Source organism: Protopterus annectens, chromosome 8.part0, assembly GCF_019279795.1.
Source record: "Protopterus annectens isolate FY-2018-M chromosome 8.part0, PAN1.0, whole genome shotgun sequence".
In the NCBI taxonomy this organism is placed as follows: Eukaryota; Metazoa; Chordata; order Ceratodontiformes; family Protopteridae; genus Protopterus; species Protopterus annectens.
The window spans coordinates 1,778,905,617-1,778,927,714 of NC_056741.1; the positions used below are offsets into that span (position 1 = coordinate 1,778,905,617).

Here is a 22,098-nt window from a genome sequence, read left to right on the forward strand (position 1 = left end):
TGTCCATAGGGTAAATGACACTGGCATGCATAATAGGACATATGGGCAGGTACGACATCACTGCAGTGATTTAATCAGAAATGTCTGTCAGCATGCGTCGGATATCCACATGCAACAGGTTGCCACAGGAGGTGGGGTGGCCATACATCCCCCCCCTCACCAGACTGGAGGGGCTACTCCTAAGTGTTGTGGCTCCAGCCCCAGAACAGCAACAGCAATACACCTGCATCATGACGGAGGCTGGATCCACACAGCAGCACGACATGGAGCATGCAGGTAATATGCCATATGTACACTTGACTGTTCTGTACACTGTTAGCTTATGCATGTGTAAGGTGTGTCCGTGGTAAGTAGCTGTCAACATAGTATGTAATTGTGCATGTGTGATATTGGCAATATCAGCAGCTGACATGTGAAAGGCAACTGGTGTACTACTGCACTGTATCATATGCAGTATCAATGGCACAGTTGTACCCACTGACATTAATCTCCTCATTTCTGCAGGTCCCTCCGGGGTTACAGCAAGGCAGGCCATCCATGCTGGTGAGTGTGTTTAACAATACCTATAATAGTCCTGATAGTGCTAGTAATACTAGTGTAACTCAGTAGTGCCCTGTGTGTATACTGCGGGGTATGCATGTGTGCATGTGTGCAGGTGTGCCTGTGTCCATGTGTGCATGTGTGCATGTGTGCCTGTGTCCACGTGTGCATGTGTGCATGTGTGCATGTGTGCATGTGTGCCTGTGTCCACGTGTGCATGTGTGCATGTGTGCATGTGTCCACGTGTGCATGTGTGCATGTGTGCCTGTGTCCACGTGTGCATGTGTGCATGTGTGCATGTGTCCACGTGTGCATGTGTGCATGTGTGCATGTGTGTGCATGTGTGCATGTGTACACATGTCCACGTGTGCATGTGTGCATGTGTGTATGTCTGCCTGTGTGCCTGTATGCATGTGTGCATGTGTGCATGTGTGCATGTGTCCATGTGTGCATGTGTGCCTGTATCCATGTGTGCATGTGTGCATGTGTGCATGTGTGCATAAGTGCATCACTGGTAACATTGTGTGGACACTGTAAACTGTGTTTCCTGTCTTCCTCCCACAGGTTCTGGTGCTGCTCTGGTGTCCTGCAGCAGGGAACCTGAATCTGGTGCCACAGGTACTGGTAATGATGATATCTGTGTAATGGTACAGGAAGGTGTGTCAGGGTCTGCCATTGGTCAGCCAAATGACAGTACACAGCTGTCAACCCCATCATTGCGCACAGTCATCCTGCCAGTACATCCTTTGTCACCATTGTCCCTAGGTGATGGACAGGATACAGTGGGCATTGACCAGGGTAATGTGGTATCTGTGGCACATGCACCCCCACACAGCAGCCATGGGCAGGGTCCTGCGATGGTACCACACAGACAGTTGCCCATGGGTTCTCGTGGGAGCATCCGTGGGCGTACTGCCTCTGGCAGACATGCCCAAAGAGGTCTGTCAACCTCAGCTATGTTTCAGGCTGTCATGCAGGCACAGTCGCGTATGGAAAGGTACACCAGACAGGGTCTGAGGGAGCTGAGAGCATGTCGCACAGCCATGACTGACAGTATGCGTGACATCGTGGATGCTATCCGTAATTTCACCGATGTCATAGACAGACGTTGTGGGGACATATTACAGCAGTTCCACAACCAAATGTCCATGAGCCAGGGCAATGGTGGGCAGTTGCGGCGTCGACGTGGCCGTATGCCAGCAACAGCAGCAGCTGGCAGTCGGCGCGGATGACAACAGGCCGGCGCATGCCACCATAGTGCCAGCAGCAGCCCCAGCAATGCTGGGTCTGTGCTGTCATTGGAACACCCCAGGAGACCATGTGCGCGTGGCTCTGGACAGTCCCAACAGGGACCTGTGTCCAGTCAACACACTCCCGCTTCTGATGACAGTACCCAGTCTGGCTTAGTACTGGATACGGTCCATAGCACCCCTGCCAGGCACAGGTACCGTGTCCGTGCCCACAGACACTGATCTGTATGACCTGCCAGGTGCAGTCTGTGGCTGTCCACAAACCCCTGTATATGGCAGCCATGAGGTGGAACTGTGTGCGTGCATACACACATGCGAAATGTTAACACCTAGGGCTACCACATACATGCACACACTGCACCAACAGTGCCCCACCCTGTACTGCTGACCCTCACCAACACACATACACACACATGTCAATTGGTGGTATCAGTGGCAGACTCAGGCATACCTAATTCACACCCTGTGCATATGATGAAGCTGTGCCACCTCCTGCAATCTCCAACATCAGTGCAGGAACAGGTAAACACGTTGCTGATGCACAGGGTGACTACATAGAAGTGTATTAGTAGTATCATGTTGGTAACAGTACAGTGTGCTGATATGACTGTGTGTATATCCCAGCATGCCTGATGCAGTAACCGTATGACTGTCCTGAATTGTTATCTGCACCCATAGTATATACCAAAGTGTAACAGCTGCACATAATTGCATACCGGTGGTAAGGATGTCAACAGATAGCCACATACATGGGTAGCACAGGAGGGAAGCTAATGCAAGTAGTGATATGCAATAATGGTCATGTACAGTAATGGTGGCAGGTTGCCCACAACGAGTATGCAATGTGGATGTTTATGCATGTTAATATGTGTGCAGTACCAATGTAATCCAAATCACAATTAACTATGACATAATATCAGTTCTACCATGGGCATCTGCGCTGTGCATTCCTGGGTACATGTTGATAGTGCCTACATATTTGCACTGTTACCTACTGTTAGTGTTACCCCTTCTTTGTTGTACAATGGACTAGTTCCAGCCTTGCTTACTGTAGCTTTGTTTGCATGCATGTTTGCTTGGGGTTCCCTGGAACACTGCTTCCACTTGCAATGCAGAGTTACAGTGCTTCTGTGGACTCCTAGTGACATCTGCATAGCGTACGATACGTATGTCAAGTTTACACATGACAGAACGTTACTGTCTGTCCTGTTCGCATGTACGTTGCCTGTGACACATTGCACATGTCTTACCTGGCATTTACCCACGTGTGCAGTCATATATGCCAGTGCTATGAGACAGTAGCAGTACACCCACACATACACACCTTCAGTATGTTGTTCCCCATTGGCCCTATGTGTTGGTACTCACCATGGCAATCACACTACTAGGGTAGCATGTGCAAAGGTAACATGTGAATCACCTCCATGGTCCAGTTGTGGTTTATGTGAGTCATGTGGTAATGTCACAGCTGCCACATGTATGCAGTCAACCATCACCCTTGGCCAGGAACGTACAACACATGTGTGGGATGCCACCACATAGCCAATCTGGGGACTGAGCACTCTGAACCCAGTAATGCCATACCCTGTCAGGTGGCATGTCATACTACAGTGACTACAATACCAGTCAGACATAGACACGCACTGACAGCAAGTTGAACACACTGGGGCATATGTGGGGACTCAGAATAGCATCCTGACTGAGCATCACACACCTCTGCAGCTGGCACACAGGCATATGTTACATCGGAACAGAGCACATGCCACACATGGCACACACATCCCGTGTGCCACACACTCACAGCCTCTAGGGCTACACAACACACCTGCTACAGATTTGTCAGGTACCTCTCTTGGCCGCTGCAGTGGGGTCCCGCTCAACAGGCTGTACATGGTGAAGTTCACAGTGATATGCCTCTGGGGCACTATGGTCCACCACAAAACACATGCATACAGGTCAGTCAGAAGCATGGACACATATGACTCAGTCATTGACCATGCCACTATGGATGACCTGAGACATACCTCCCTGGACTACATGATAGGGAACATAGAAGGGATTTCTCAGCATGTGGCATGGGCCAGTATGAGCCTGATCTTGGCTGCCATCATACCCTCACCAGGTATGCTACCACTATATGTAGGAAGGGTGTTCTATGTCTACATTCTGCTCAGTCTCCAATGTCATTCATAGGGTATCCACTGGCTGTCAACGTGTGCTTACATGCTAGGGAAGCCACAATGATGTGCGAGGGGCAGCTTGCACGTGACACCCATGTCCCAATGTATATTGGCGAAGCCCCTTGATATACACATACTACCTTATGCTGCAGGACACGGATTACATAGCCACCTCTGCAGGTATCACACAGGATAGGACACTAACAGTAATGCTACACAACACCAGCAGTATACACCACAAGATGCATGCACTGGACACTGTCCTCAGCACGGTGAACTGCAATGTCTGTGCAGTACCAGAGTCCTGATTCACGGCTCACAGGTGCATCCCATCACTGCCAGGTTATACCTCATACCATGCCTGTCATCACCTACACATGTAACACTGGACAGGGGGGTGGTATCCCAAGGCACCACAGATACACACACCTCCAGTTTGTTGGCACAGCACAAAGCATCAGGGCCTATTCATGTGCAGCTAACAGTGTGTTGGACAGCCGTCTGGTTCATAGCCTGGCACACACAACCCTCCCATACACAGGAAACCCACCTATCCCCCATAACAACACTGGCAATATGCAAGTCTGAAGAACCGTCTTCATATGGCTGGACTGCATCCAGCCAAACATTGCGCGTGAGCATTACTGTAGCTACAACACACTAGTTGAAGGGTTCCCAGCATGTGGTCACTGAATTGCAGTGGAATGACATGTTACCACTCCCACAACAGGTGGGAACATGCAGCACCTGTACATCGACTACATGTAGACTATATGGCCCAGACCAGATGTGTATCCCCTGCTGTAGGTATTTTACCATATACACCCACACTGTATAGACACATACCGCATGCGGCCCCTGCACAGTAAGACACAGTCATATTATTATGCATTGCAAATGCCATGTATCCACTCGAGGCATGTGTCAGACATGGTAACTACTGCAGGTCACAGGTATTTATGTGTATGTGTCACACACATACATCATGTGTGCATTGCCATTACTGGTTTAGGCAATGGCATGCATTGTCATGCACTAAGACCCACACAAGGTCATAATGTGTGACACAACCACACGTGGCAGTTGTGGGTTACCAAAACATACCTATTTGTACTCTGACAATGGTAATAGGCCCAGTAGCAGAGCGCACTATTGGCATTACTGGCCAACTAGCCCTGTTTGGCTGTGCTGATAGTGTGGTGACATCCCCTGCGTTTACTGGGGGAATATGCAGCATCTGGTGTATTGTCGTATTTGCCAAAAGGATCTGTTCTCTCACACTTGCATTTACACACACCCTACTACCCCCACCCACACACACACACACACACACACACTTGCCGGATTCATACTCCTACCTAACTAAGCACGACACGTGAGAGAAACGCATTAGCAAAGCGCACTATTCGGATTACTAGGAGGTTCCTCTTCTCTGGCTGTACTTATAGGGTGCTGACATCATCAGTGTTTTGAAAGGGTAATGTGTATCAGGTAGTGTGATCTCCTGATTGCCAAAACTAACATGTTTTTCATACAGAATTGCACACACAAACTCCCCACATCCAAACGCACACACACTTGCAGGTTTCAAATCCCTACTTAACTATGTTATGACACTTGAGAGTGACGCTGTAGCAGACTGTGCTATTTGGATTACTGGTGGGTGTCGCTTCTCCAGCTGTATGTATAGGGTGCTGACATCATCACTGTTTGGAAAGGGTAATGTGCATCATGTAGTGTGATCTCCTGATTGCAAAAAAGCACATGTTTTTCATACAGAATTGCACACACACAAACTCCCCACATCCAAACACACACACACTTGCAGGTTACAAACTCCTACCTCACTATATTATGACACTTGAAAGAGACGCATTAGCAGAGTGCGCTATTTGAATTACTGGAAGGTTTCCCTTCTCCTGCTGTACTTATAGGGTGCTGACATCATCCGTGCTGAGATAGGGGAATGTGCATCCTGTAGAGTGCTTTCACAGTTGACAAAAGGGACATCTCCCTCAGACAGACTTGCACACACACTAACCCCCCTCCACACACAGTGGGCAGTTGCAGGATTCAAGCCCCTATCTACCTATGCTATGACACTCGCGACAGACGCATTAGCAATGTGTGCTATTTGAATTATTGGGAGGTTTCGCTTCTCCTGCTGTACTTATAGGGTGCTGTCATCATCGGTGCTGAGATAGGGGAATGTGCATCCTGTAGAGTGCTTTCACAGTTGCCAAAAGGGACATCTCCCTCCCACAAACTTGCACACACACTGGGTAGTTGGAGGATTTAAACCCCTACCTAACTATGTTATGACACTCGTGACAAATGTATTAGCAGAGCACGCTATTCGCATTACTGGGAGGTTCCCCGTCTCCTGCTGTACTTATAGGGTGCTGACATCATCTGTGCTGAGATAGGGGAATGTGCATCCTGTAGAGTGCTTTCACAGTTGCCAAAAGGGACATCTACCTCACACAGACTGGGCAGTTGCAGAATTCAAACCCCTACTTAACTATGTTATGACACTCGTGACATATGCATTAACAGAGCATGCTATTTGAATTACTGGGAGGTTTCCCTTCTCCTGCTGTACTTATAGGGTGCTGACATAATCCGTGCTGAGATAGGGGAATATGCATCCTGTAGAGTGCTTTCACAGTTGCCAAAAGGGACATTACCCTCACACAGACTTGCACACACACTGGGCAGTTGCAAGATTCAAACCCCTACCTATGTTATGACACTCGTGACAGATGCATTAGCAGAGCACGCTATTCGCATTACTGGGAGGTTTCCCTTCTCCTGCTATACTTATAGGGTGCTGACATCATCTGTGCTGAAATAGGGGAATGTGCATCCTGTAGAGTGCTTTCACAGTTGCCAAAAGGGACATCTCCCTCACACAGACTTGCACACCCATCGGGCAGTTGCAGGATTCAAACCCCTACCAAACGATGTTATGACACTCGTGACAGACACATTAGCAGAGTGTGCTATTTGAATTACTGGGAGGCTTCCCTTATCCTGCTGTACTTATAGGGTGCTGACATCATCCGTGCTGAGATAGGGGAATATGCATCCTGTAGAGTGCTTTCACAGTTGCCAAAAGGGACATTTCCCTCACACACTAACCCCCCTCCACACACACTGGGCAATTGCAGGATTCAAATCTCTACCTAATTATGTTATGACACTCGTGACAAACGCATTAGCGGAGCACGCTATTCGAATTACTGAGAGCTTGCCCTTCTCCTGCTGTACATATAGGGTGCTGACATCATCTGTGCTGAGATAGGGGAATGTGCATCCTGTAGAGTGCTTTCACAGTTGCCAAAAGGGACATCTCCCTCACACAGACTTGCACACCCATCAGGCAGTTGCAGGATTCAAACCCCTACCAAACGATGTTATGACACTCGTGACAGACACATTAGCAGAGTGTGCTATTTGAATTACTGGGAAGTTTCCCTTATCCTGCTGTACTTATAGGGTGCTGACATCATCTGTGCTGAGATAGGGGAATATGCATCCTGTAGAGTGCTTTCACAGTTGCCAAAAGGGACATTTCCCTCACACACTAACCCCCCTCCACACACACTGGGCAATTGCAGGATTCAAACCTCTACCTAATTATGTTATGACACTCGTGACAAACGCATTAGCAGAGCACGCTATTCGAATTACTGGGAGCTTTCCCTTCTCCTGCTGTACATATAGGGTGCTGACATCATCCGTGCTGAGATAGGAGAATGTGCATCCTGTAGAGTGCTTTCACAGTTGCCAAAAGGGACATTTTCCTCATATAGACTTGCAACTACACTAACCCCCCTCCATACACACACTGGGTAGTTGCAGGATTCAACCCCTACCTAATTATGTTATGACACTCGTGACAGACGCATTAGCGAAGCACGCTATTTGAATTAGTGGGAGGTTTCTCTTCTCCTGCTGTACTTATAGGGTGCTGACATCATCCGTGCTGAGATAGGGGAATGTGCATCCTGTAGAGTGCTTTCACAGTTGCCAAAATGGATATCTCCCTCACACAAACTTGCACACACAGTAACTTCTCTCTACACACACAGGGCAGTTGCAGGATTTAAACCCCTACCTAACTATGTTATGACATTTGTGGCAGATGCATTAGTAGAGCGCGCTATTTGAATTATTGGGGGTCTTCCTTCTCCTGCTGTACTTATAGGGTGCTGACATAATCCGTGCTGAGATAGGGGAATGTGCATCCTGTAGAGTGCTTTCACAGTTGCCAAAAGGGACATCTCTCTCACACAGACTTGCACACACACTACCCCCCCTCCACACACACTGGGCAGTTGCAAGATTTAAATCCCTACCTAACTATGTTATGACACTCGTGACAGACGTATTAGTAGAGCACGCTATTCACATTACTGGGAGGTTCCCCTTCTCCTGCTGTACTTATAGGGTGCTGACATCATCTGTGCTGAGATAGGGGAATGTGCATCCTGTAGAGTGCTTTTACAGTTGCCAAAAGGGACATCTCCCTCACACAGACTTGCACACACACTAGGCAATTGCAGGATTCAAACCCCTACCTACCTATGTTATGACACTCGTGCCAGACGCATTAGCAGAACACACTATTTGAATTACTGGGAGATTTCCCTTCTCCTGCTGTACTTATAGGGTGCTGACATCATACGTGCTGAGATAGGTGAATATGCATCCTGTAGAGTGCTTTCACAGTTGCCAAAAGGGACATTTCCCTCACACAGACTTGCACAAACACTAACCCCCCTCCACACACACTGGGCAGTTGCAGGATTCAAACCCCTACCTATGTTATGGCACTCGTGACAGACACATTAGCAGAGCGCTCTATTCGAATTACTGGGAGGTTTCTCTTCTCCTCCTGTACTTATAGGGTGCTGTCATCATCCATGCTGAGCTAGGGGAATGTGCATCCTGTAGAGTGCTTTCACAGTTGCCAAAGGGGACATCTTACTCACAAAGACTTGCACACACATCAACCCCGCTCACCCACCCACACACACACACACACACACACACACAGTGAGCAATTGCATGGTTCGAACTCCTACCTACCTATATTATGACACTTGAGGGAGATGCATTAGCAGAGCATGCTAACTGAATTACTGGGCATCTGTTCTGCACCTGCAGTATTTATAGGGTGCTGACATCTTTATTTCTACAGAGTTATGTACATCTAGTACTACCTGTCAGGTGGGGGATAGCATATATATGCATTTGCAGCCACCTATGTCAGGGTCAGATATGCACATCGCACTGGCAGGTTATGTTCTATACCATGCTTCGTGACCACAGGACCTTTAACACACAACACAACCAGTCTAGAACACCACACCCACATCCAGGACACACACTTAGCTTCCCTGGGAACAGTGCCGGGATATGCAGGTGTTCACATACACCATTCCAGTTGTTAACATCAGGTACAGGCATATTGTGTGTGAGAACTACTCAGGCCTCTACCACTTTACCCTACAGCCACTACAATTTGTGGGTCCATGTGCTATGGCAGAACCACACACCACAGCCACATGGGGGAATACATATTGCACCTGTCCATCTGCAACATGGGTACTCACTGTTCCACACCAGAGGTAAACCACCATTGTTGATATCTGACCATACCCACCTTTCCCTGGACATCCATATCCCATCCCCACCCCCAGGCAAGGTTGTCACTGCACACAAACTGTATTTAGCACAAGCAGACTCTACACTTGTGAAGACTGGGGTGGCTGACTTCAAAGGACCCATGGTAACCTATACTGGCCACTCAGCATAATCCTTGACAATTGCATTCTATGAGCATGTGTACGGTTTGCATTGATCATGCTAACACACAACACAACCAGTCTAGAACACCACACCCACATCCAGGACACACACTTAGCTTCCCTGGGAACAGTGCCGGGATATGCAGGTGTTCACATACACCATTCCAGTTGTTAACATCAGGTACAGGCATATTGTGTGTGAGAACTACTCAGGCCTCTACCACTTTACCCTACAGCCACTACAATTTGTGGGTCCATGTGCTATGGCAGAACCACACACCACAGCCACATGGGGGAGTACATATTGCACCTGTCCATCTGCAACATGGGTACTCACTGTTCCACACCAGAGGTAAACCACCATTGTTGATATCTGACCATACCCACCTTTCCCTGGACATCCATATCCCATCCCCACCCCCAGGCAAGGTTGTCACTGCACACAAACTGTATTTAGCACAAGCAGACTCTACACTTGTGAAGACTGGGGTGGCTGACTTCAACGGACCCATGCTAACCTATACTGGCCACTCAGCATAATCCTTGACAATTGCATTCTATGAGCATGTGTACGGTTTGCATTGATCATGCTATCCCATATATACCCATGACTGCTCCACAACAAGACAACTGTCAGGTGTACTCCAGCCATATATGAGCCATCCAACAGACAGAGTGAGCTAATACATTGCAGAGCTGTAGCCCACAGAGGGAGGACATCTTTGAACAGTTCCGGCACGACACTTCATTCCCACATAATCATCACAACACAGTGTTGACAGTGGAATTTTCCAGACAATGCAGATAGGGCTCCCCTCAGTCTGTTACTGACGACCACTTACTGTTAGGGATCCTCTGCAACCCTCTTCCAGCACACACCAACAACATGGCTGTGGCTTAGCACATTCAAACCCTGGGATCTCCACTGTGCCCCTGCTTGACAGAGGCACAGCTCACTAGCCTCACACGTTGCCTTATGTGACCTACTTTACAGTGGCACAGTAGCCTACTGTACTGGGGATGCAGATGCCAAGTACACTCTGGCTGAGCTGTCATTCCCTAGGGCAACAAGCCTAGTATTGACCTCTACACCCATATGTTCAATTGTCAGATGCACAATATTTGTTGTGCTGTTCTACTGTTTGCAGGTCTTTATTGCCATAGCATTCCCTGTTCCTATGACCAACTTGTGTATCTGTGGAAGATGTTTGCATATGACGGCGATCCACTATATCACTTATGTCTCTGTAGTCATTTACTGTGTGCACTGGGCAGATTGCTGTGTTGTGGTTGGTTCCTGGAATGACACGTACAAATACCAGATATGTGTGGCCAACTGCTAAATGGAGATATGGCCTAAATGTGTGAGCATGCCCAGTTCAGCCTTTCCATGGCATGTTGTCTGACATATGCCTCATTTATCAAAGTGCGAGCATGCCCAGTGTGAGCTTTCCATATGTTGCACTCTGAAGTCCACCACATATTTGGGTGTGTGTGAATTCAACAATATCTCACGTTTATGGTTGTGTGTTGGGTATCATGTTGTGTACTAACTGGCCAACTGCTTCATGTCTGCCACAACAGGGATTATACTGTGCCTGCAGGGATTGCATGGGATACTTTGCAGACAGTTGTCAACATACTTTCATAATGACCTAACACTGTAGTACCGTATAGTGTACTGGTTCAGTACTTTCACTGTGGTGGACAGTATCCTGGGCTTTAGTCCTATCACTGCTTGACATCTTCATAGTGTGCACAACAGACTGTGTAGGGGCCAGTTGTGCACATATGACCATGTTGCATTATGTTCAGATATGGACTACCTACACCAGGCTCGTCCAACATTGGTAGTGTATTCCACAACATAGGTGGACATTGGCAAACACTAGCGATGTTCCCTAGGCCATTTCTGATGCTAGTCACAGGGTGTGTTTGTCCTTCGACACACATTGTAACTGGAGTTTGCCATGACATATGTCATGGTTGGTATACTGTGCCTCCGTCTACCTCTGACATAACAGTGATACCCAGGGCTAACCTACCATCTCCCATCCACTCATCAGGATTCCTCTTGAGGGGTGTCGATAGGTGACTCGCTGGCTAACCTGTACCGGGAGTCTACTCAAGAGTGGGGGTGCCTTTTGTGTTATGGATCATTCTGTACAGCTTGTCCTATGTATGTCAGTGCTGGGGTTCAGGTCTCTCATGTGCATAGCTCACTGCCATTCAGATTGTACAAGGTGCAGCATGTTCATTGATTCCAGGTTCGACATCAGGCACAGCTTGCCTGTAGCTGGGCAGTATGGCAGTGTGTGGGGCTGCAGTTTGTTTACTCAGGCAACACATGGCATCTGTTCATGCTCTTTGCTACTCCTGGTGGGGTACTGTTGTGGACTTTACAGTTGATGGAGGTGTCTGCTGAGGTATATCCCACAGGGGCTATTGTAGTCAATTGTGATGCTGATGAAGGATGACTGCAGAGCCACAGTGACCTCCCCTTATCTACATCTGACAACCTTCATGATTGGGTGGGTATAGGGTATGTTTCTGCAAACACTACAGCCACATGTTTGTCCAGTGCAGGATATCTATCACCTTGTGTCCCCAGTTCCCTCATTACATGTTAGGTACGTAATGGGTTAGCACCTGTGTGGTAATTTGTGGGCACTTACTGTATATCCACGGTGGTTGCCTATCCACAGTTCTGCAATTAGCTTTCTGACATGGCTATGGCTCCAGTTGTCTGTTTGTAGGTGGCCCTTTTGTGGGTTGCTTGTGTCAGCTGGGGGTCGGATATGGTGGGCTGTTTGTACTCCTCTGCATACGTGTTCAGTCACAGTCCTTCCATGTTGGCCTATACCTTTGGGACATATATACAGAACGGGGGGGGGGCCCAGGACCAAGCCTTGTGGGATGCCACTCATATCTGCTTTGTAGTCTGACATGGATGCAGCATGTCTGACCATGTCAGTTCTGTCCTCGGTCTGGTTTGCAACCCCTCTACTGACATAGGGGTATATATTTAAGCTGGTGAACATATCCATACTGAACTCGTAGGGTATTGTCTAGAAGCATATGCACGGTCCAGCTACACTGTGTGGACCACATTGCCCTCATCAATGACCTTAATGACTGCTTCAAATGGGTCAAACATGTTTAGGGGCAGGATCTGCAGTTACGACAGCCACACTGTGTAGGGTCCAGTATCAGTAGGTCCACGATAGCTTTATGTCTGCGGTACATACTGATCCTTTCCATAGCTGTGCAGACCAAGCTTGTCAGGATCCTGGGGTGGTAGTTTGCAGTATTCATTCAGGCAACACCTTTGTTGTGAAGGACCACTGTTGTTGTACACTGCTCTTTGGGTACATATCCTGTGGTAAGGCTGACATTGGGCAGTAGTGTGATTTGGCATTCCATTATTCTTGGAGTCCATGTTGGCCTCAGCCCAGGACACCATCACATACCTTTGCTGCTGTGTGTTTTGCTTTGCAGATGATGGCTGTTACCTCAGCATCTGCACTGTCAGGGGACCAGCAGTCTGCTGGGATAGATATTTTGCATTCTGGGGGGGGGGTTTGCACTGCACCTGTCAGGTCGTATGTTGGCAATATGTGTGTGTGTTTGGTATGTTGTTTGTAATATCTGTGTGATTCGAAGCATATCTGTGGATTCCCAACATGGTTCCTACCATCAGTTAAGTAAGCCTTGTGATTCTCCTTAGTGTCCTGTACAATTTGTATCTTCATAGGTTTATGGGTTCATACTAGGCTATCCACCCTAGGGCATTAGTAAGCCAAGCCAGAGTGTGTGTGTCTTTCGCCGCCCCTTGCTATGTGACTATTATGGCCATTTATGATTTTCTACTGTGCCTCTGTCTGGTCGTGACACAGTGAAGACCCCCAGTATACATGTACGATCATCCATCCACTTGGCATTATTCCTGTTGAGGGCTGTCAGTGAGGGGCTCTGCCTAACATGGATTGGGATCCTGTTTCTGGGTGTGGGGAGCCTCTGGGTTATGTATCTATCCCTCCAGCACATCCTATTTCATTATGTGTTGAGGCTGACATCTGTCACTGTCACAGCTCCAATGGCTTTGATTTCCTGTGGTGGAGCATGTCCATTACTCCTGTGTTGGACATGGCCTTGTACAACAGACATACAATGCCTCTGTGTAGGCAGTCGGTCACTGCATTCAGCTGGGGTGTCTACAGCCAGGCAGCATATGACATATATTTGACACCCTTTATCCTCTTGGTGGGGTACCTTTGAGGTCTTCCGAACCGCTGCAGGTGTCACGTACGGTACATCCCATATGAGTCATTGTACTAGATTATGGGTGTGATAAGGGAACAGTACAGAGGCACAGTGACCTCTGTTGATGTAGATGTGAATCCTTTCATGATACGGTGTCCAATATCGACAATCTTCCTAGCCACATTGGCATTGTGTGTGTCACATGACAGATTACTGTCGACTTGTGTCCCTAGGTCCCTGATTACTCCTTGCATACATAATGGTTTACCACCTATGTGGTAATTTATGAGTACCTTGTCTGGTATTTGGTGGGACATTTATACTGTCCAGTGTCTTCAGGATGTCTGGGTGGAGTTCTTGTGTGTGAGAGTGTGGTCTGTCGCATGCTATAGACTGTACAGCAGTTTTGACTACACTTAGGTGCACATGGGTGGTCTCCACTGCTTTGTGCATTGTCAGTTACCTGGCTGTATGGGTGTCTGTGCTGCATATGGATACTCCTCCTCCTTTGATGTTTTGGTCCAGGTGTTGGGGCCATAACGCATGATATGTGGTATAACCTGGTAGTGCTGGAGTGCTATCACTAGGCTTGCAGCAGGCTTCTGTCACTGCACAGACATCGATGTTCTCCATACTGGGAAGTGCCTTAGGGGCATGCATATTGCAGTTTACACATCTGGCATTGGGCAGCATTACCCTTATGTTTCTTACCACTTATGTTTTCTAGGGTGGTGGATAGTCCTTTTGGCCTTGTCTACATACGGCTCTATGGAGGTGGCAAAGGCCTTATCCAGTATCCAGACGCACAGGGGTAACAGGTGCAAGCCATCCCTGGACCAGCAGCATGGCTTGTCATGCATGACATCTCAAGCAGACAGACATTAGACCCTCTTGGACTGACAGCTGTAACTGTGCCACCTGTTAAAGATGATCATTCTGTGTTTGTACTGTGGCATCATTCTTGGTGAGGGTTGGATGCTGCACATGGCCAGTGTCATACCGGTCTAGGGTACATACTCAGAGAGATCATCCATGCCTCTTTTCATGTAGTCCAGGGAGGTACATCTCAGGTCATTCACACCAGCATGGACATTGAGGGCATCATATTTCTGCTTGCTTTGGGGTGACCTGCGTACTTGTGTTATGTGGCATATTGTGGCAGCCTACAGGCAGCTTACTGTACCCTTTCCCTTGTTCAGTCTGGTGAGTGGGACAGCAGTGTGTCTGCCTATACAGACACCTATTACAACTGTATCAGGCATGTTGTTTCTCCTTCTGGCCTGTGACTGTTTGGCACACCAGCTTTGTGTACTATGTGTTGCATGTGCTATGTTTGGAGGTTGTGGTTGCTTGGGATCTGCTTTGGAGGCTTCTGTTGGTGTGTTTGTAATTAGGGCCTCCAGGAATGTTTTTCTGTGTTTATGTGTTGGGTTTACAGTTGTGGTAGGTCTATGTGGGACTGGGTTTGTGGTGTATGTGGCTACCTTCTCCTCCTGACTAGTTTTGACAGTACTGAGTTGGGGGAGCTCAGCCTCCGGTCTGGATACATGGTTGCATTTATCACATATATTTGTATTTATTGGGGGGAGTTGTGGTTGTCTGTGTACTTGGGACAGGTGTCACATTGCCTCTGGATTCACAGATTCTACTTGTTGTGGCTGGCCTTAGTGGATTGTATGTGTGGACATATGTTATTGCCATACTACTGATCAGTGATTACTTCCCTTTTTATGTTTGCTCTATCATGTGGTAGCTTCCTCATTCTCTTGCATGGTTTGGTAATGGCTGGAGTCCAGCATGCCAGATGCCTGTGTGTATGGCATTGTGTCTTGTTGTTATTTGTGATTGCATACTCCAAGCATTCCTGGCTGTGTTCATGGAATGCCTGTATAACATGTTCAGTGGTGTGTCCCATATTCTGCACTTGCACAGGGCCTTTCGTGGATTCCACATCGGTTTGGAGGGGTGCAATATATGCTTTACACATGTTTTTCACTGTAGTATTCTGGCCAGGGACTGGGGTCGGGCTGTGTATATCCAGTGTGATTACTCTATGGTCTGGTCTTACCAGTAAGGGATACACTTCTCATCTTGCCATCCAGTACACATTTTGCTGATTATCACATCCAGTATGCTTACCCCTCTTGTGGGAGTGGTACGTTGTTCCTGGGCATTTTGGTTTATGGATTCTGGGAACTTTTCTCCGACTGTGTTGGTGCTAGTATAATGCTCCCGGTGTATGTCTGGGTATTTTCAGTCAAGCATTATAATGTGGTTTGGGGGGCTTGATATATTCATGTATTCCAACATAGGCCAGGTGCAGTTCCTGGTATTAGGACAGTAGTCTGCAGCAGGCTATATACTGGGAGGCAGTTTTAGCCATTGGTATTTGACCATGGCTATTCAATGCTGCTTCTTGTTGTGGTACCAACATGGGGTGTGGTTATCCTTGACATTTATTGCTAGTCACCCTCCTTTTGTAGCTTGTTCCATGTTTTGCGGCTGTACAGCACAGTATGAGGTGTGCCCTGGTAGTGTTAGGGTGCTGATGTGAGCCTTGACCCAGTTTTCTATTACAGGACTGATATCTACATTCTCCATACTGTGTGCATTTACACTGCACACATCTTGCTGTTTAGACTTCTGGCATTGGGTAGCATTACATCTAGGTTCCTATCCCTTGTGGTAGCTATGAAGGTGGGTTTGTGTTTTGAGACTTACCTATTCAGGGCATGCTGTGGGTACTGCCAGCCTTTGCCAGTATCCATGGGGCCTGGACTGATAGGTGCACGCCACCCCTGGCAGGTGGTGCATCATGTCATGCTCCGCATGTCTTCCCAGGCTGGAACACATTGGCTCCCCTTTGACTACCTGCATTACTTCAGCCAGTTATTGCTATTTATCATCCCATCATCATTTTGTGGCTTCATGCTTGGTGAGGGTGGATGTTAGGGTCCTCAGGTGTGCATATAGTACATGGTGTTACATTACTTAACACATGGCATTCATGTCTCAGGTGGTGCTGCAGGGCTGCCTCTGTCGGATGCGCATATTACACTCCCTGTACATGTTTGTGAGCAGGTCATGTCATTTTAGGCATCCCTGTTATTATCTGAGTGAGTCAGAGGGGGTATCATTCCCAGGGTCCCTACTGAGCCAGTGTATGTGCTATGCGTTGCCTCTTTGCCAAGGCCAGGGCATACTGGGCACACCTCCTTCTGCCTACTGGGGCAGGCTCAGGTTGTTCCTCCTCTGAGTCACGCTCTGCCTGTGATGGCCTTGGCAATGGTGGGGGACTGTTTGGCCCAGCCCTATGCTGGTCCTGCTGCAGCTGTTTTCGCAAGATCATATTATGTAGCATAGCACATACCATGACAATTTGGGTACATGTAGTTGGTGTGTACTGCAAGGCTCCACCAGATGTGTCCAGACACCGGAACCGTGACTTGAGCAGCCCAAACACACGCTCTATTACATTACGTGTTTGTGCATGTGCCTCATTATGGCATTCCTTTTCAGGTGTGTGTGCGTTTCTGATGGGTGTCATCAGCCACGGCTCCAGTGCATAACCTGCATCCCCCACTAGGTGTCCGTGTGGGATGTCCCCATTGGCAAATGTCTGGTACAGCTGCATCAAATGCCAGATGTGGGAATCATGGTAACTCCCAGGGCAGCCAGCACACACATTCATTATTATGCCCTGAGCATCACACACAACCTGGCAGTTGATGGAGGGGAAGCCCTTGCGGTTAATGTAGGCCCTACCCCACTCACCGGCTGGTGCTTTGATGCGTATGTGCGTGCAGTCTATTGCACCCAGTACCTCAGGGTATTCCGCTATTTGCTGGAAGAGACGCATATTGCTGGCCAATACCTCACGGGCATTGGGGAAATATACATGATCACCGACATGTGCTGACATGGCATCCAGGAACTGGTGCAGTACCCTGGAGGCTGATGCCTGTGATATCCCCATCATATCACCAGTTGGTCTCTGGAAGGTACCTGTTGCTAGTATTCTTAGGCCAACACATCCCTTGGTTTCCACTGGGATGGGTTCCCCTCTGTTGGTTCTGTGTGTGAGGCGTGGCCTGCACAGCTCAACAATTTGCTGCAGGAGCTCTCTGTCCACTCTATAGCACTCTACTATCTCCAGCTCATGTAACCCGTGGTAGGTGACCCTGGGCCTGTACACTCTTCTCCGTCTCCTCACTATGGGTTGTTTGGCACCATCTGCATTGTCACCACCCTCAGCAAGTCGCCTATGTCTCATTATGACAGCTATGGCAGCCCCTAACATTTCTGCTCTGAGTGAAGCTTTTTCAATTTTCACTACTTTTAGCTTACTCCTGACTTGCAGTGTCTCTTGAGAGAAACATCCTGCACTGCTGTTTGCAGAGTTTTAAGTGCTGGGCTGGGCTACTATTCTGCCTGTGTAATTGCCTGCTTCTAATTGTTTTCACCTGCTAGCTCCAGCAGTATTCCCTGCTAGCTTCCTACTACTTCTGTTGCTTCCTTTTTCCTTTCTGTTTCCTCAGGGGGGAGCAGCGTGCATACCAGCAAAAACGCGCTCACAGTGGCTTACATGTGCGCACACATGCTTACACGGTTTACAATCGTCTTATTTGGGTTAAAATGCATGCACACCAGCGCAAACAGTGTTAAACATCTACCAACATGCTCCCACATGCTCAGTCTGCCTTACACACTGCCCTACTCACGCTTCATGGCGTGCACACGCGCGCATGCACGCCCAGCAAGAAACTTTAGTGTAAGTAACAGTGTGCACCTTCCATTTCTTGACTTTCCCAGACTTATCTTGTGGCACTCCTCTTTCCCTGATCTGTGTCTGTCATCTGTCATGTTACACTGACCTCCAATGAACTGCATTTCTTTCTACCATTCCCCCCTGTGATGTCACCTATCTCCTACTGTATTCCTCCCCCTTATGTATCTCTTACACTACTCAGACTGTGCTCATTTGCTATGTAACTGTGAGATTCAGTATCCTAAGCCTCATTTACATGAGATTACCTACTAATGCTTAGTTACATGTCTTACACTCAGCTTCCCCCCTTAGCAACCACTACACGGTGGCCATGTTGTTTTTGGTCTGCTGGTCCCCTGCATTGTCATTCCATGTATTGCATAAAACCCACATTTGTGGGTTTATAACCTTCATTTTTATGGATATGTTTTATGTTTTATACAGTGCAGCCTGTTTGTTTATTATTTTTGCATCAGGTTACCTTGCCAATGGCCACATATTTGGCCATTGGCATGCTGCCTGACACATATGCACCCTTTATTTGGAGCTGACATGGCTCAGTTGTGAATTTTGCAGAAACATACTCAGTTGTCAACTGAGTACATTTCTGCAGCTAAAACGTCTCTTACACGGGCTGGTTTCTGCTTCATGGATCGCTAATATACCTCATTTGCATACCTTTCGGCTGCAAGTGAGGTATTTAGCATGTCCACACCCAGTCCGTGTAAGAAACGTTTTAGCTGGTCTCTTACACGGAGTTTAGGGCTGTTCCTGGATCGTGAGGCTTGCATGGAGTGTTACACGTCTCTTACACTCCGTGCAAGCCTTCGTGAATCCTGCCCATTGTTTTTATAAATTGGATGGATGTGATGTCATTTCCTGCATTGTAAATTATTTAAGGAACTGGTGATTACAATGTAATGTTTCCGAGGAAGTTCACGTATTAAATTGTGGGTAAAAGCGCTAACTCTTTGGCTTTCTGGCTTGTTTGGGCATTTCACTAGCAGATTTGTGTTTCAACAATCTGAAATCAACTACTAAAGAGCATTTGGCTTGATTTTCATCAGTCAACATATCTAAGGAGGGAATCAGGTCATAATTGTTTGTGCTGAAAAGGAAACAAGTTTTCTTGATCACTTTTTAAATAGATTTTGATTTTGTTTTAGGAGAAATGGATATTTCATTTATACTTGGTGTAAGCAATATTCTACACGCATGAGGTGATTTCACTGAAGGAAATTCCACTAGTGTTGCTGTCATTAACTGTTTTAATTCCTGTTGCTGAGAAACTGAAGATAGTTGTAAATTATCTACTATGGTACCAAGATGCTGAACGGGGGCATAAAAGAAATTAAATATTTTTTTTATTCACAAAATCTGCTTCAGAATCTGTATGTGGTAAAGTGTTTCACCTGGCACTGTTGCTGTACAATCACTACAAGTCAACATTTCAGCTTTATTCCTAGAAGGAAATCTGTTAGATCTTTGGAGACTGTACATTGATTACTTCTATTAGACATTAAAGAAAAATTCTATATTTTTCCTGAAATCCAGAGAAAAAATGGCTATTATGACAGAATTCAAATCTTCATTTCTGATATTCAGTTGAAAAAAATCATTTTCTTACATTTAATTTACATATTAGGAAACTCCTGAAAGGATATTTTTCAGGCAGCTATCTTGACCTTAAGTAATTTAAAGCAAAAAAATTCTAATCACGTTAAGGTGCAGTAAGTTTTTAAGGCAGTATATCTTGTAAATATAATCACCATATACAATTATGTCTCTAGCAGTTAACAATATTGCTAGTAATGAACAATATTCCAAATACATTTTCTCTCCTTCTTTTGACATAGACATAATAATGCTTGGGACATGAAGGTGACCACCTCTATGTTGCTTAGCAAACAAAAACATGGAAATTCTATGTAATCCATGCAACAGCACATCCACTTCCAGTTGTATGGATACAATGATGAAGGTTAGGGAACTTGAGAGACAGATTTTGACCAGACTGGTGTTCCAGGCATTGCCAATTCACAGGAACCACCACTCTCCAGCACCAAGGTACCCAAATTGCTAACCTTAATTGGGTTCTGTCTTGTTAAGGGAGGAAAAGAGGACCAGAGACCTCATTCATGAATTGTCTCCATTGAAGTAAATGAATTAGACCCTGATGTGATAGTGTAATCCTTGGCTCTTCACTTGGATTTGTGTATGCAGCATAACGTCTTCACCTGTTCACTATTAAGCACAGTTCCACCTTCAAAATCAGGCCCTACTGATAATAATGAGAGCTTCCTCAGCCCATTGCTTTTGATCTAGAGTATGAAAACTCTTTAGAAGGCTGCATTTACCTTGTCCCAAATCCTTAAGATAACCAGCATACCATCTGCAAGATGGAGCACAACTAAAGGGATGTACGCCAACCCCTGCACCTGGGATGTGGGAGTCAGCTTTCAGCAGCTCATTCCCAACCACCCAGCTTTCTTTGTCAGCACTCATGCTTAATAATTAAAAACCAGATCACCTCGGGTGCAGTCTGTACAATAAAACTAACACTGAAAGACAGATTGCAACAAAAGATAAGGACCACTTAGCCTGCATAGTCTGACCATTATTCTTACAGACAAGCTAAATTGTACACCATAGTAACACAGAGCAGCCTACACTGTTCAATTCAGTATCAGACTGGCTGTATGAGACTGCTTAAAATCTACATCCAATTCTATAATCTGCTAGGGAAAAGGTGTCAAAGAGCATGGAAGGAAAACACAGTACAGACAATAAACCCAATTACCTGGAATACAACAAGGTCAGCACAAAGTAATTTTTTTTGTTCTTCTACAATGTCTTCACTAAGCCGGCCTTCCTTCCATGCTTCCATAGTTTCAGATGAATAATTGAAGTGATTAAGGTTTTTTGGGTTTCCTAAAAAAGAACAAATCACTATCAAATAAATAAATCAGGGATGATTTTTTTTAATCAGAATTGATAAGATAAAGTTAGGATCCATGAAATAGACTTAGTTGTTGAATCTCTCAAAGTCATGGTTCTCAAACTGAAATCAACATGAAGGCAAGTACATTCAGACATAAGATATGTATCAGCAGAGGTTCATGGCAGTACTGAGAGGCATGAATGAAAAGTGTGATCACAAAACTGCAAGTAGTGAACTATGCATGCTAAGATTAGGGTTGTACTACCTGTGATAATTCCCCTTAATCAGAGATACAGTAATCTTTGAGTCAGAATATACACGTAGCTGAACTGGAGTATGA

General features: G+C 46.7%; 1 protein-coding gene across 1 annotated transcript in view; it reads right to left on the minus strand.

Moving 5' to 3' along the window:
- Positions 1–22,098, minus strand: part of LOC122809635 (NAD(P)H dehydrogenase [quinone] 1-like) — a 363,133-nt gene that overhangs the window by 160,745 nt on the left and 180,290 nt on the right. Inside the window, exon 3 of the mRNA XM_044081272.1 lies at positions 21,618–21,748. Within this exon, the coding sequence (XP_043937207.1) occupies positions 21,618–21,748 (131 nt within the window). The remainder of the gene's footprint in view (positions 1–21,617; positions 21,749–22,098) is intronic.